The following is a 16648-nucleotide window of genomic DNA, read 5'->3' as shown; positions in this document are numbered from 1 at the left end:
TTGTTCTTTTCCGCCGATGCTGCCAGACTTGCTGAGTTTTTCCAGGTGTTTGTTTATCGTTGCAGAAACTTTCCATCATCTCCTGCCGCGCTCAACCCCATTCCCCACCCTGAGTTAACACGACCTCCCCCCCACCCCCACCCCCCAGCTCAACACAACCACCACCCTCCCCCCGATTTTTGGCTCACAAGAAGCATCAAACAGTTTGGGAATCACTGCCTCACCGAGAGGCGGGGTCACTTTAAGACCGTATTACATATTCATATTGACGTCAGAGCAGCTCATGCATAATGAATGAAGCGCCGGGCGGTGACGTCAGGGCGCTGGTTGCCGGGTGATGACGCAGGGTCCCGCCCCCCCTCGCTCCAGTCGCGGGAGGAGAGGCAGAGCCGGAGGATGGTGCTCATCAAGGAATTGTGAGTATGTCCGCTTCACCTTCCGCCATTCCCGGGGGGGGGGGGGGGGGGGGGATAGGGGGAGAGACTGACTGACCCAAGCCCCCACCCCCAGGGGGAGAAACTGACACACACCCCCATCCCCAGGGGGCGAAACTGACCCCCAGGGGGGGAGATGGGCCCCAGGGGGAAAGACCGACCCCTAGGGAGGGGGGAGAAAGGACTGCAGGTTAGGAGTAAAGGTAGTAGGTGGGGTGGGGAAGTGGGGTGAAGGGGGAGTAGGGGGGGGGTGGGGGGTGAAAGGCGGGAGGGGGATGGGGAGGGTGAAGGGGGGAGGAGGGGGGGTGAAGGAGGGAGGGTGGGAGGGGAGGGTGAAGGAGGGAGGGGGTTGAGGGAGGATGGGGGTCGGAGGGTGGTGAAGGAAGGGGGGAGGGGGTAAAGGGGGGTGGGGGGGAGGGGGTAAAGGGGGGTGGGAGGGGAGGGTGAGGGGGAAGGGGAGGGGGCGAGGTGGGTGAAGGGGAGGGGGGCGATGGGGGAGGGGGTGAAGGAAGGGGGAGGGGGCGAGGGGGGCGATGGGGGAGGGGGTGAAGGAAGGGGGAGGGGGCGAGGGGGGCGATGGGGGAGGGGGTGAAGGAAGGGGGAGGGGGCGAGGGGGGCGATGGGGGAGGGGGTGAAGGAAGGGGGAGGGGGCGAGGGGTGAAGGGGAGGGGGTGAAGGAAGGGGGAGGGGGGGAGGGGGTGAAGGAAGGGGGAGGGGGGGAGGGGGTGAAGGAAGGGGGAGGGGGGGAGGGGGTGAAGGAAGGGGGAGGGGGCGAGGGGGTGAAGGGGAGGGGGTGAAGGAAGGGGGAGGGGGCGAGGGGGGTGAAGGGGAGGGGCTGAAGGAAGGGGGAGGGGGCGAGGGGGGTGAAGGGGAGGGGCTGAAGGAAGGGGGAGGGGGCGAGGGGGGTGAAGGGGAGGGGCTGAAGGAAGGGGGAGGGGGCGAGGGGGGTGAAGGGGAGGGGGTGAAGGAAGGGGGAGGGGGCGAGGGGGGTGAAGGGGAGGGGCTGAAGGAAGGGGGAGGGGGCGAGGGGGGTGAAGGGGAGGGGGTGAAGGAAGGGGGAGGGGGCGAGGGGGGTGAAGGAAGGGGGAGGGGGCGAGGGGGGTGAAGGGGAGGGGGTGAAGGAAGGGGGAGGGGGCGAGGGGGGTGAAGGGGAGGGGGTGAAGGAAGGGGGAGGGGGCGAGGGGGGTGAAGGGGAGGGGGTGAAGGAAGGGGGAGGGGGCGAGGGGGGTGAAGGGGAGGGGGTGAAGGAAGGGGGAGGGGGCGAGGGGGGTGAAGGGGAGGGGGTGAAGGAAGGGGGAGGGGGCGAGGGGGGTGAAGGGGAGGGGGTGAAGGAAGGGGGAGGGGGCGAGGGGGGTGAAGGGGAGGAGGTGAAGGAAGGGGGAGGGGGCGAGGGGGGTGAAGGGGAGGGGGTGAAGGAAGGGGGAGGGGGCGAGGGGGGTGAAGGGGAGGGGGTGAAGGAAGGGGGAGGGGGCGAGGGGGGTGAAGGGGAGGGGGTGAAGGAAGGGGGAGGGGGCGAGGGGGGTGAAGGGGAGGGGGTGAAGGAAGGGGGAGGGGGCGAGGGGGGTGAAGGGGAGGGGGTGAAGGAAGGGGGAGGGGGCGAGGGGGTTGAAGGGGAGGGGGGTGAAGGAAGGGGGAGGGGGCGAGGGGGGTGAAGGGGAGGGGGTGAAGGAAGGGGGAGGGGGGCGAGGGGGGTGAAGGGGAGGGGGGGCGATGGGGGAGGGGGTAGGGGGGAAGGGGAGGGGAGAGGGAGGTGAGGGGGCGAAGGGGGAGGCGGAGGGGAGGGGGCGAAGGGGGAGGGGGGGAGGGGGGCGAAGTGGAGGGGAGGGGGAGGGGGGGAGGGGGGGAGGGGGGCGAAGTGGAGGGGAGGGGGGAGGGGGGGAGGGGATGGGGGCGAAGTGGAGGGGAGGGGGGCGAAGTGGAGGGGAGGGGGGTGAAGGGGAAGGGGAGGGGGGGCGAAGTGGAGGGGAGGGGGGTGAAGGGGAAGGGGCGGAGAGGGGAGGGGGAAGGGGAGGTGGCGGAGAGGGGGTGGGGAAGGGGAAGGGGGGGCGGAGGGGAGGGGAAGGGGGAGGGGCGGAGGGGGGAGGGAAGGGGAGGGGGCGAAGAGGGGGAGGGGGAGGGGGGAGGGGGAAGGGGAGGGGAGGGGGGAGGGGGAAGAGGGGGAGGGGGGAGGGGAGGGGGGCAGAGGGGAGGGGGGGAAGAGGGGAGGGGGGAAGAGGGGGAGGGGGGGCGAGGGGGAGGGGGGAGGGGGAAGGGGAGGGGGAAGGGGAGGGGGGCAGAGGGGAGGGGGGCGAGGGAGGGGGGGAGGGAGGGAGGGGGAAGGGGAGGGGGGGCGGAGGGGGAAGGGAGGGGGGGCGGAGGGGAGGGGGGCGGAGGGGGGAAGGGGGGGCGGAGGGGAGGGAGGGGGAGGGGAGCGGGGGGAGGGGGAGGAGAGGGGGAGGGGAGTGAGGGGGGGAGGGGGGAGGGTGGGGTGGGAAGGGGAGGGGGTCGAAGGGGAGGGGGGTGGAGGGGGGGAGGGGGTGGGAAGGGGAGGGGGTCGAAGGGGAGGGGGGGGCGAAGGGGTGGGGGAGTGGAGGGGGCAAAGGGGGAGGTGGGTGGGGGGGCGAAGGGGGAGAGGGCAGGGGGGCAAATGGGGAGGGGGTGGGGGGATCGAAGGGAGGGTGAAGAGGGGGAGGGGGCGGAGGGAGGGGGAAGGAGGAGGCAGGAGGGCGGGGGGGTGAAGGGGGAGTAGGTGGAGGGGGATGAAGGGGGAGTAGGTGGAGAGGGGGTGGGGGAGTAAGGGAGGGGGAGTGGGGGGGAAGGGCAGTGGGGGAGTGGAGAGTAGGGGAAGGGGGAAGCGGATAGGGGGTGGGGGAAAGGAGGGTAGGGCTGTGGGGAAAGTGGGGTTGGGGGGAAGGGGAGGTGGGAGTAGGGTGTGGGTAGTGGGGGTTGGGAGGAGTAGGGAGTGGGGGTTGGGAGGAGTGGGTAGGAAGGGGAGGGTGGAAGAGGGGTAGGAAGGAGGGGTGGGGGAAAGTGGAGGAAGTGGGAGCTGGGGGGAGTGGGGTGGGAAGTGGGCAGAAGGGGAAGTAGGGGGTGGGGAAGGGGGAGTATGGGGTGGGGAAGGGGGAGTAGTGGGAGGAGTGGGGGGTGGGAAGTAGGGGGTGTGGAGTGAGGGGAAGTGGGAGTAGGGGATGTGGTGTGAGGGAAAGGGGGAGTAGGGGTTTGGGAGTTGGGGGAAGGGGGAGTAGGGTGTGGGAGCAGCGGGGAAGGGGGGAGTAGGAATGGGGGGAAGGAGGAGTAGGGGTGGGAGTGGGAGGAAGGGAGAGTAGGTGGTGGGGAGTTGGATGGGGGAGTAGGGGAGGAGTACGGGGTGGGGAAGGGCGGATGGGGGGTGGGGGGAAGGTGGGGAAAGTGGGGGTGGGGGAATTGGGGAAAGGAGTGGGGGTAGGCGATGTGGGGATGGGGAGTGGGGAAAGTGGAGGTGGGGGAAGTGGGGTAGGCGGTGGGGAAAGTTGGAGTGGGTGGAAGGGGGAGTAAGGGGTGGGGGGAGTAGGGGTGTGTGGAGGTGGGGAGTGGAGGAAAGGGGGTAGGGTGGGTGGGGGAAGGGGCGGGGGTGGAGGGGGAATGGAAGGGTGGGTGGGCGGAAGAGTGAGGGGGTGGGGGGACGGAAAGAATGTGGCGAGAGGGGTGAGGATGTTGGGGAAAGAAAAGTGGATGGGAGTTGGGTGAAAGTTGGGGAAGGGAGAAGAGAGTAGGGGGCGGGGGGGTGACAAGTTGGGGAATGGGAAGAGTCAGGGATTGGGTGGAGGGGGCAGAGAGTGGGGCACCGGAGGGGGGGGGGGGGGGGGGTGCAAGAAGTGGCATGATGGGGTGGAGGGGGGGGTGAGAGTGTGGGGGAGGGGGAGGAGACAGTGTTGGGGGCCGGGGGGGGACAGTGGGTGGGGTGGGATGACGAGATTCGGGGTACAAGGTAAGGAAAACGGTGGGAAGAAAGTGGGGGAGTTGTCGGTCTCTCCCCTCTCCCCACTGCCCCTTCCAACCTGCCCCCCCTCTACTGGTCTCTTCCTCCCCCTCCCCCCCACCCTTTGTCTCCCCCCACACCCCAACCTTACTGGCCTCCCCCACCTTATTGTTCCCCCCCCCCCCCCCCGCCTTGCTCTCTCTCTCTCCACACCACCCCCCCAACCCCCCGGCCTCTCTCAGCTTGATTGTGTGGTCAATGAATCTCCTGAATGACCATGGTTTCTTCCTGTCCGGACTGTGTGTGTGTGTGTGTGTATAGATCTTCTGTTCCCAGTCAAGGTGCACTACCCCCACAATCCTCTGAGAGGCACTGAGAATGAGATAATGGTCATATTAAAAATTGTTGAAGTCTCCTTGAAGATTGGAAAGAAGTGTTTACTATCATGAAGTTTTTGATGGAGTAAATAAGGAGAAACTGGTTCCAGTGGTCAGAGGGTCAGTCAGCAGGGGACGCAGATTGTAGAGTATCAGCAAAAACCCAGAGGGGGAGAGAAAAAAATTTTTTACACAGTGACCTGGAATGCGCTGCTCGGAAGGGCGGTGGAAGCAGATTCAATAGGAACTTTCAATAAAGAAATTGAATAAATAGTTGAAGGGTAAAGGTTTACAGGACTATGGGGAAAGGAAAAGTGGTGTGGGACTAACTGGATGATTCTTTCAACAATGCATCACAGATACAATGGACTGAATGGCCTCCTATGCTGTATGATTCTGTGTTGACCTGGGAAGATTAAATACAGTGTATTCTGAGATATGAACATATGGAATAGGAGCAGAAGCAGGCCACTCACCCTCTCAAGCCTGCTACGCCACTTGATAAGATTATGGCTAATCTGTTTATGTTTCGAGTTCTACATTCCCATCTACCCCCAATAACCTTAGATTCTTGTTAGGCAAAGGAATCAATCTACCTCTGCCTTAAAAATATTCAATTACCACTGCCTTCTGAGGCAGAGTTCCAAAGTCACACAACCCTCTGAGAGAGAACATTTCTCCTTATCTCTGTCCTATAAGGACGATCCCCAATTTTAAAGCAGTGTCCCCAAGTTCTGGACTCACCCACAAGAGGAAACATCCTTTCGATGTCCATCTTGTCAAGACCATTCAGGATCTTGTATACTTCAATCAAATCACCCCTCACTCTTCTAAACTCCAGTGGAAACAAGCCCAGTCTGTCCAACCTATCCTTATAAGACAACCCACTCATTCCAGGTATCAATTTATTAAACTTCCTTTGAACCACCTCCAATGGATTTACATCCTTCCTTAAATAAGGAGACCAAAACCGCACACAGTATTTGAGGTGCAGTCTCACCAATGTCCTGTATAACAGAAGCATAACATCCTTACTTTTAAGTTCAATTCCTCTCGTAATAAAGGATATCATTCCATTAACCTTCTTAGTAACTTGCTGTGCCTGCATACTAACTTTTTGTGACTTGTACTAGAACACCTAGATCCCTCTGCACCTCAGGATTCTGCAGCCGTTCTCCATTGAAATAATACTCTGCATTTTTTGTTCTTCCTGCCAAAGTGAACAACCTCACTTTTTCCCACATTAAACTCCATCTGCCTGATTGCTGCCTACTCATCATAGATCACAGCATTGTTACACTGCAGAAGGATCTGATCTATTTGTAGAGAACAGTATAGATATTTGATATAAACTTGAGTCCCTAATCTCAGGCCCACCCCCATCTCTTCATCGAGAAAGCAAGTCCTACGCTTTGGCAGCAAGAATGAGCAGTGGCAAAATAAATTAAATGGTCCAGTTTTAAAGGGATTGGAAGGAAAGGTTGAGAAGACTGTTAAAAAGTACATGGGATCTTGGTTTTTATTACTAAAGGAATAGAGTAGAAAAACAAGGAAGTTATGCTAAACTTTTATCAAACATTGGTTACATTGGAGTACTGTGTCTAATTCTGAGTTTATGCAAAGACTGGAGAAACTAGGGTTGTTCTCCTTCAAGCAGATGCACTAAGTGTAAAGTTAATTGAAGAGTTTATGATTGTGGGGGTTTTGATAGAGTAAATAAGGAGAAACTGGTTCCTTTGGCAGGACAGTCAGTAACCAGAGGAGATTTATTTATTAAATGAATTGTGAGCTGGAATGTGCTGCCTGAAAGGGCAGTGGAAAACTCTATAGGAACTTCCAAATTTGCAGGCTTATGGGGAAATGGCAGGGGAGTGGGACTAATTGGATAATTCTTTAAAGGGCCAGCACAGGCATGATGGGTCAAATGGCCTCCTGTGTTATGTATCATTGTATGAAGATTCTGTTTAAGTTTGCTGATTTCCTTATATCCCACCCTTGGACTCATTCATGTTAACCAGTGATTTCTATTGGGTTGAAAGGGAGGCGAAGATTAGAAGGGGGTCAGGTAAAGATGTTCCCACTTAGCTTTGCCGAATTAATGCTCTCCATAAAATGGTGGCTGAATTATTTTGACTTAATCTTCTAAGTTGAGTTCTACTGAAATATAACATGAGAGAATTTTTTTTGGTCCCAGGGCTGTGCTTGCAGTTGCACTGAGTGAGGATAGGTGTCGAAAAGCCATTTTCTTATGAATTTGCCTGCACGCATATATATAAGCAACACATATACAGATTAGAAATGAGAAGCTTAGTCCAAAAAATAAAAGTTTAAAAAATCTACCTATCAGTCTTTGGCTTGTCCATGAGGAGCAGATGGTGAAACATTGCAGCTGTGAAGTTGGATAATTCCAGTAGAGCTGACTTTGGCAGTTGAGCAGTTGGTTTGGAGACACTTGGTTCTGCAGATTAGCTGAAGAAATTGTTCTGTTTCCTTTGATGACTTATGACTTGTCTCCAGCAACAGAGAGAGACTTTTTTTTTACCTGCAAGGTGTGGGGATAACTAGTTGATGCCCTTCAGCTGTGACCTCCACAGCGCACACTAGCACACCAGAACTAGTGCACACAGATCAGGGTTGCAGCTGGCTTTTTAACCCTTTTCTTGTGTATTCCTGGAAGGGAAAAAACAAACATGTCTCTTGCCCAGAATCTGCTTTCTTTCAACTCAGATCAGTCCACGTTCTGAGATATAACTCAACGGAAATGGTTTCTGCTCAGATGGTAATCAGTCTCCATTGTCTCCGCAACCGCAGGAGATTAAAGTTCAGCCTTTTGCATTGCATCTCTCCCTTTCAAGTGTCTCTGTCTGAAATAGGCTTTGACACCTTATAGGTGCAACATTCCATGTTCCCTGGACTAATCAGTCAAGTGTAATCCACATAGGAATTTTCCAGCAAGTGGTTATATTCTCAACAGCTTTTGCTTGTGTGTCTTTTTAAAAAAAATACACATCTTCCTTTAAAAGTTCAATATGCGCATAAGTAATCCAGGCTGTGAGCCAGTGTCACGATATTTCCCCCACACGACAAATGAAATGAGATTCATTCAAAGGGAGAAAAAAAATTATGAAACAACAAACACACACACACACACACACACACACACACACACAGCCATTCTCCTAGCCTTGGTCAATATTATCTCTTTAGTTCTAACCGGGGGTCTCTAAGTTCTGGACAGGGCATCTGCAATCACATTTGATTTCCCGGCGATGTGGGTGTTCTTTAGGTGGTACAGTTGGAGAAACAAACTACAACGGAATAACCTGGCATTCTGTGTCTTAAACTTTTCCACAAAAGTTAACAGGTTGTGATCAGTATAGACTGACCTCTCTATATCCATTTCGGACATATACCTCAAGGTCTTTGAGAGCCGGTAATAAACAGAGGGTTTCCTTCTCTACCATGGAGTATCGTTTCTGATCCTTGTTTAGTTTTTTTGGAGAAATACCCAATTGTCCTCTATCCCAGATTCGTCTTCCTGGAGGACCCAGCCACTACCTGATGTCATACACATTGATGGCTACTTTAAATGATTGGTTAAAGTTCGGAGCTGCAAGCACAGGCTCGCCTATTAGAATGGCATTCAGCTTTTCGACAGCTGTCTGGCATTTCTCAGTCCATACCACCTTTGTTTTTTTCTGTAGTGGGTCTGTCAGTGAGGCGGCTACTGTGCTGAAGTTTGGAACGAACTTGCGGTAGATCCCACACACCCCCAAGAACCTCATAATTTCCCGTTTTGTGGTGGGAATGGGGAACTAGGCTACTGCTTGTACCTTTGCAGGTCTGGACAGTACTTGAGCTTGAACCACTACGTGCCCTAGATAGGTCACCTGAGCCTTAGCGAACTTGCTCTTTGTGAGATTGACCACTAGGTCAGCTGACTGTACTTTCTGGAGGAGGGCTTCCAGTTGCTCTGAGTGAGTTCTCCAGGGGTTGCTGTACACTAGGAAGTTGTCTAGGTTCACTATGCAATTGGCTAAGCCCCCCCACTACCTGATGCATCAGTCTTTGGAAGGTGGCTGGGGCATTTCGGAGTCTAAATGGCAGGACTAGCACTGGTATAACCCATCCAGAGTTACGAAGGTAGAGATTTCCTTCTTGTGGGCAGTCAAGGGAACCTGCCAGTACCCCTTGAGTAAATCTATCTTTGTAATGTAGGCTGCTTTACCTACCCTATCTATGCAGTCTTCCAGCTGGGGTCTTGGGTAAGAGTTGGCTCGGGTCACTGCATTAACTTTTCGGTAGTCAGTGCAGAACCTTGTGGAGCTGTCTGGCTTGGGCATGAGCACAACTGTGGAGCTCCAGCTACTGCTGCAAGGCTCTATTAGTTGGTGCTCCAACATGTAGTTAACCCCTCACGAACCTGGGCCAAGACAATAGGGATGTTGCCTCATGTGGGGCTAGGGTGATGCAGCCTGGCTTGGCTCTGCATAAACCTTTAAATGCAGTGAGCAGCCTCGTCAAGTCTGCTTGCTGTTCTGCGCTTAAGTGGATGAATAACGAGTCTGTTTGCTAGTATCTCTGTGCTGGTTAGCTGGGTAGTAGGGGGTTCAATGTGGGCCTCACCCATGTCTCCCTCCAATTCACCCCCACTTCCACCCTCACCCTCTAGGTCGGTGGCAATGGGACAGACTGTTATCTGCTTGTCCCCCCTCAGCTGTAATATTGCTTTATCATGTTGACATGACACAGCTTTGTTTTTTCCCCTGACCGGGGGGTCTCAATTAGATAGTTTACTTCCCCGAGCTTCTTTGTTACTCTGTACGGGCCACTGAACCAGGCTTTTAAGAGTTAATCTGGTATTGGTAGGAACACTAACACACAGTCTCCTGGCTGAAAGGTTCAGGCCCTGGCATGTTTGTCTTGTTTTTTCAAAGCTGTCTGGGAGGCTTTCAAGTGTTCTTGGGCGACCTCACAGGCTCTCATGAGTTGCTCCTAGAACACTGTTACATAGTCTAACATGGAGACTTTGTCCTTCTATTCTAAAAAACCTCTCCTTGATTAGTTTCAGAGGCTCTCGCACTTGGTGCCCATAAACTAATTCAAATGGAGTGAAACTGGTGGACTCATTGGGTGAGTCCCTGGTAGTGAAGAGAAGAAAACCTAGGTCTTTAAGCCAGCCATGGGAGTATTCGTGGCAGTGTGCCCTGATCATTGTTTTTAGGGTCTGGTGGTACTGTTCTAGCACCCGCTGCGACTGCAGGTGATACACTGAAGACTTCGGCTCGGTCACGCCCAGGTTACCCATGACTTCCTGGAATAGTTTCGACATGAAATTTGAGCCTTGATCCGACTGGATCTCAGTGGGCAGACCATACCTGGTAAAGAATTGGGTCAATTCCCTCACCGGCAGATATGGTTCTCAGGGGAACAGCCTCTGGGAAGTAAGTAGCCATATCCACAATGGTAAGGATACACGGTAGCCCCCTTTTGTTTTGGGCAGGGGCCCTACACAGTCCTTGCTGAATGGTTCCCCAAAAGCCAGCATGGGAATCATAGGTGCAGGTCTTATTGCAGGTTGGGGTTTCCCCACAACCTGGCAGATGGGCCACATTCCTGAAAACCTTACTACATCCCTGTGGAGTTGTGGTCAGTAAAATTGCTGGCTGATGCATGCTTGGGATTTGTATATACTGACATGCCCAGCCATGGGAATTTTGTGAACTAACCCTAATGTTTATGGTACCTCACTGCTACCTGGTAGATCACTGTCCACTCCTCATTTACAGGTCTGAGAGGGTCTCCATTTCCTTATCAGCATCTTACTTAATGTAGTAGCATCCAACGGACTGCTTCTGCCTCAGCTTCAGTGTGTGCAGTCTGAGCTAATGTTTTTAACAGTGGGTCAGCTTGCTGGGCCGCTACCAAAGAAGATCTATTTATTACCTCCTTAGGGTCTTCTAGACTCCTGAGAAAGGTTTCAGATAACCAGACCATAAGGTCTTCTGTCTGCAAGGCCACTTCAGCCCCCACTGACGTTACTATACAGTCAAGGAAAATGCCAGGCACGTTTCTCCTGCGGCTGTTCGGTCTCCCTGAATTCAGTGGGTGTCTCTAAGACCACTGGGGATGCTATTACCTTTGATCCCACCAGGTCATTGCTAAGCAGGTCAACCCTGTCCACAGGCAAACTGGAGGCAACTCCCAAGGTCGCACACCAGATGCACCTGGTTTAAGGGGAATGGGCGTATAGCCTCCTCCAATCTCCTTTACCAGCACCATGGCACTTTTGCCAGCAGTAGAGTTTGGCCGGCCCCTGTATCCCTCAGGCTTACTCACTTCACCCTGGGGAAATGTGGCCACCCTTCCTTTGGATTCAAAACCCTTGCAACTCTCAGGGAATTTTTTTTAAACCTCATCTGCACACTCAGGAGAGCCTCTACAGGGATTCACAGCCACAGTCAGAGCCGTAGCCTGTGCTGCCATGTTTTCTGATTGACTCCCATTCTTTGCAAGGGGGCTATGTGCCCCTATAAATCCCACTGGTTTTTCCCGTAATCTCCAGCAGCTGGCCTGGAGGTACCCTACCTTCAGTTAAAGCACACAGGCTTCTTGGCCTCACTTTACATCTCAGCACCACCTGTTCTGCCTTGAGGGGGGCCTCCAGCATTTCCCTCCCTCCCATGGATGCTCAGTTTTCTATCACTCTCCCACCTCTATCCTTTCCTGTTGGTTGAGTGTGACTGGGGAGGCCCTCTACTGGAACAAGGGCTTGTGGATCAGCTCATAATCATCAGCCAGTGTGGCTACTTGTCTGGCCCCTGCTGCCCTCTGCTGCTCTAGATGTGTCCTTATTGGGAAGGATATGGAGTTTTTAAATTCATCCAGGAGAATTACTTCATGGAGGTTTTCCTAAGTAGCTTCTATTTTAAGATCCTGCATCCATTGGTCAAAAGCAAGTTGCTTAAGCCTTTCAAATTCCAGGTACGTCTGCTCAGGCCGTTTCCTGAGGGTGCAGAAATTCTAACAGTGCGCCTCCAGCACTAACTGGTATGCACTTAAAATAGTCCTTTTTGCTACCTCATATTCAGTGGCACTTTCCTCAGGGAGGGGTGAGTGAACCTCATGAGCTTTCCCTGAAAGCTTACTCTGCAGTATTAAGGACCAATGCTGGACTGGCCACTTTAACAGCTGTGCCAGTTGTTCAAAAGAGATAAAGAAGGCTTCCACCTCTGCTTCATCAAGCTTAGGGATTAAATGAGCAACCAGGGTTGCCTCAGCCCTCAAGTCTGAGCCAGTGGCATCTTCGAGGTTCAGAGGATTCCAGCACCTCAGCCTGAGCTGTTTTCATTTAAACTTACTTCTCCCCTCTCTGTCCTGAAACTCTCCCTTTCCTGTCTTTCCTCTTTCTCGCTTTCTCTTTCCTGAAATTTTAATTTCTGCTGCTCCAATTTTAATCTCTGTCCCGCTACTCTGACTGTTTCATTGTCCTCAACTCCCACCTGTAGACTGTTGGCCACCCCTTTTAAAATTTCAGAGTGTCTGGCTTTCGGGTGAAATTCTAATCACAAGTGCCTCATTAAATCCTTTAACTGTTTGAGGGACAGCCTTTTTAAATCCTCAAAAGTAACTTCCCATAATTCTTGAAAAGCATTGACATCAAATGTAGACATTTATACACTTTAGTGATACAGACTCAAAAAACCTTTTTTCAGTTTTTAAAATTGGTTTCAAAGGAACAATTTATTTTCCCCACTCTAATTCTTTGATTTCACCTGTGGGAACTGTTCTGGTATCGAGCCCCAATTTATTATGACCAGGCCCCGGGTGAAGTTCCCCCCAAGTTGTTATGATCCTGGACAAGTTGTTGTGCTCCCAGCTGAGGAGGGATGAACTGGCTCCCCTTCTTTATTCAACCCCATCAGTTGATTGCAGCAAGGTTAATTTTATACAGTTCCTTCCTCATGGATACCTTTTCCCAGTCCAAATATATTTATGTTTTAGAAGGAGCCAATTTAACCAGGCTTTCTTGAGTCAAAGAAAGAGAAAGTTTATTAGTTACTGATAGTGGGAAAAAAATAAAAACGCAACACATGTACGTGCACACAGATTAGAAATGAGAAGCTGAGTCCAAAAGTAAAAGTTTTTTAAAAATACACATAAGTCTTTGGCTTGTCCGTGAGGAGTAGGAAGTGAAACATTGCAGCTGTGAAGTTGGGTGATTCTGGTAGAGCTGACTTTGGCAGTTGAGCAGTTGGCTTGGAGACACTTGGTTCTGCAGATTAGCTGAAGGAGTTATCTGTTTCTTTTCTGAATGTGGCTTTGCTGACTTGTGATTTGCCTCCAGCAAGAGAGAGAGACTTTTTTTACCTGCAAGCTACAGGGAATCCTAGTTGATGTTCTTCAGCTACGACCTTCACAGCAGACACTAGCACACCAGAACTAGCGCAAACACGTCAGGGTTGCAGCTGGCTTTTTAAACCTTTTCTTGTGTATTCCTGGAAGGGAAAAAACAAACACATCTTTTGTCCAGAATCTGCCTTCTTTCCACTCAGATCACGTCTACATTCTGAGATATAACTCAGGAGGAGATGGTTTCTGCTCGGATGGTAATCAGCCTCCATTGTCTCCATAATCGCAGGAGATTACAGTTCAGCCTTTTGCATTACATCTCTCCCTTTCAAGTGTCTCTGTCTGAAGTAGGCCTTGACACCTTATTGGTGTGACATTCCATGCTCTCTGGACTAGTCAGTCAAGTGTAATCTACATAGAATGTTCCAGCAAGTGGTTACTTTACATTCTCAGCCAGCTTTTGCTTGCATGTCTTTTTTAAAAGAACACAATCATAAAAATTCAATATGCTCATAAGAAATTTGGGCTGTGATCCACAGTTATGACAAATATATACCAACATACAAGTTGCTCAGTCCCACTTAGATTTTGCCTAAGAACTGAAAAATAATTGCATCTGTAAAAATAATCATTTGGCAGCATTATTCTTCCGGTACTGAGTCTTTGCTGTTTAAAATTTACACAGATGTAATCCAAGATAATTTCCCAGTAACATCAGATATTTAGGATTTGTCCCTGTGTGAAGATGATGGAATGATGTTGCCTTAGTAACTTGGCCTGGCCTCCTAACTGTAAAATAATTTGCTTATTGTCCATGTTGTAGCAACGATCTCACAGAAGTTCATTGGCATTGTCCAATCATTGCAGTTCCAGCTTTTAACTAACTGTCCTATGAGCATTGTTTCTTAATTGTGCAGGACAGTAATTGTCAAAGAATTCACAGTTGGGGAATATGAAAGACTGGGACCTGTTATTGTTTAAATTTCTTGGCCTTTGCATTTCCTAGATTGCTGAAATCAATTCTAAAGCACCCCCATCCCCTAATATGGTCTTGCTGTCCTTCGCTGAGCAGTCACAGTCAGATATGGTGTAAAACTGCATCTGTATTTGATTATGGAGCAGCAAAGTCATTTAATCTTGGATGTGGTGGGCTGGATTGAAAGACTGCGCCTGACACCAGAGATCTCCAGGGTTTTTAGCTGAAGCTGTGACCAGCTCATTGGCATTAGCTTCAGGCTCCACCTCTGAGTATCAATACCACAATTTCAAAATTCTTATCCTTATTTTCAAATCCCTTCATGACCTCACAGCAACCCCCCCCCCACCCATTCCCCTGCCTGTACCCCATTTATGACCCAAGCCTAAATGCCCTTGAGAAGGTGGAGATGAGCTGCCTTGAATGCATCTGAATACTTTGCTAGGTCCATTCAGAGGGCAGTTAAGAGTCAATAACATTGCTATGGGTCAGGAGTCAGGTATAGGCCTGTCCAGGCAAGGATAGCAGATTTCAATCCCCAAAGAACAATCAGTGAACTAAGTGAGCCCCTGACAATCTAAGAATTCTTGAAATGAGCTTCTGATTTCGTTTTATTTATTAAAGTCAATTTAAATTTTCTAGGATTTGGATCATTAGTCCAGGCCACAGGGTTACAAGTTCAGTAATGAAACCACTATGCTAGCATACCCCGACATTTCATGGTATTTTTAGGCACAACAAAACGTTACTGGGGTAACCAGATTGTAACGTCTCAACACCACCACTTGGTAGCCCCAAACTAATCTGCCATTCACATGATTTTGTATAATCCTCAAACACTTACTTGGGTTTTTGTGGTAAAGGATTGAGATTGAGACCTCTGAGCGTATCCTGGCCCCGAAATTATCATCAGTACTGTATCCCAGTGTTATACAGTGACAGATCTGTCCCCACCAGTACTCTACCCCAATGTTATACAGTGACAGACCTGTCCCCACCAGTACTCTACCCCAGTGTTATACAGTGATGGACCCATCCCCAGCAGCGGGCCTGTCCCCAATTGTCCTGTATTCTGGGACTGTCCAGCTACACCTCTGGAGGCACCCAGTTTTGGAATGAGTTTTGTAACTGCACTACTGTATGTTTGAACTTGTTCAAGTGGATATAGAGAGAGTAAGCCACACACCCACTGTTGTAACTCTGATTACAATCGCAGGAACCTGATGGCCGAACATTTCATAATTCTTGAAAGAGCACTCACTTTGTGCTGGCATTCTTTGTAAACCTTCAGAATGCACACATTGCCTCAAACTATTATTGCCTATCTGTAAAGAGAAAACCCTTGTCACACATTTTTTTGAAGATTGCTTGAAATATTTTATTTCACGGCATTTTATGAGAGTGTCTTCAATGTAGTAAAACATCCTAACGTCCTTCACAGGAGCAATTATCAAACAAAATTTCACACCAAGATATGTTAGGAGATGAAAACAAAAAATGCTGGAAAAACTCAGCAGGTCTAACAGCACCTGTGGAGAGAGAGACAGAGATAACATTTCGAGTCCATATGACTTCTTGAAACATTATCTCTGCCTGTCTTTCCACTGATGCTGTTAGACCGGCTGACTTTTTCCAGCATTTTCTGTTTGCGTTTCAGATTTCCAGCATCCGCAGTATTTTGCTTTTACGTTAGGAGGTATTAGGCAGTTGGCCTAAAGTTTGGTCAAAGAGGCCTGTTTTAAGGAGTGTCATCAAGGCTTTAATAAGATGATTGCAGTTCAGTATTGATTTGTGTTTCTCTTTTAACTTATATCTTTGCCTCTCTATCCCCCCCCCAACCCCTCTATTCTTTCTGAGAGGATCTTAAACAGAGGCCCTATTCACCCAGCCCCTAAAGTGGTGACAAAAGATCCCATGGGCCCTGCTTTAGAGGTGAGCAGGGCACTTCACGCTGCTGTCCTGGCCAATATTTAACCCTCAGTCAACATAAGTCAAAGGTGATCTGGTGATTAGCACATTGCCATTTGTCAAATTGCTACATTAAACCAATGACACTTCAAAATGTACCTCATTGGATGTAAAGTGTTTCGGGAGGTCCTGACTGAGATTGTGAAAGGTGCTTGTGAAATGCAAGTCTTTGGTCTTTTAATGCAGCATTCTCCTTGTTTTACCCAATACTCATGAGTACTGTGAATGGTTGGTGAGTTACTGATACACTATACCACCAGCACATATTGATCTCTTAGCGGGGGAGGGGTGCAAGGGTGGGGTTGAGGGGGGTCAGTGGGTTAATAGTTTGCGTGTTTTCTTTAAACCCACACAAAGAAGGAAAGTTATGGATTTTACATTATAATCCTTCAGTAATAAGCTGTTGCATGATCTGTACTCTGGTGTTAAATTCTTCTAGGTTGTTTTTATGTGCCAGCTTGTTGAAGCGTTGACAGGGAAGACTGAATCTCTGCCAAGGTTTTGATGTTGAGTCATGCACAGAATCTGTGGTGTGAAATTCTTGATGTATGCTGTCCCCGTTTTTCCTTTATTGGAAGCAAAATTAAATTTTAAAAATGTTTCC

The 16648-nt window shown here is 51.0% G+C and overlaps 1 protein-coding gene across 1 annotated transcript in view; it reads left to right on the top strand.

Moving 5' to 3' along the window:
- The first annotated feature begins 306 nt into the window (after positions 1 to 306).
- The window catches only part of pitpnaa (phosphatidylinositol transfer protein, alpha a), a 66454-nt gene continuing 50112 nt past the window's right edge, over positions 307 to 16648 (top strand). Inside the window, exon 1 of the mRNA XM_041197983.1 lies at positions 307 to 416. Within this exon, the coding sequence (XP_041053917.1) occupies positions 397 to 416 (20 nt within the window). The 5' untranslated portion in view covers positions 307 to 396. The remainder of the gene's footprint in view (positions 417 to 16648) is intronic.

Source organism: Carcharodon carcharias, chromosome 10 (assembly GCF_017639515.1).
Source record: "Carcharodon carcharias isolate sCarCar2 chromosome 10, sCarCar2.pri, whole genome shotgun sequence".
In the NCBI taxonomy this organism is placed as follows: Eukaryota; Metazoa; Chordata; class Chondrichthyes; order Lamniformes; family Lamnidae; genus Carcharodon; species Carcharodon carcharias.
This window is presented reverse-complemented; position numbering and strand designations above follow the sequence as displayed.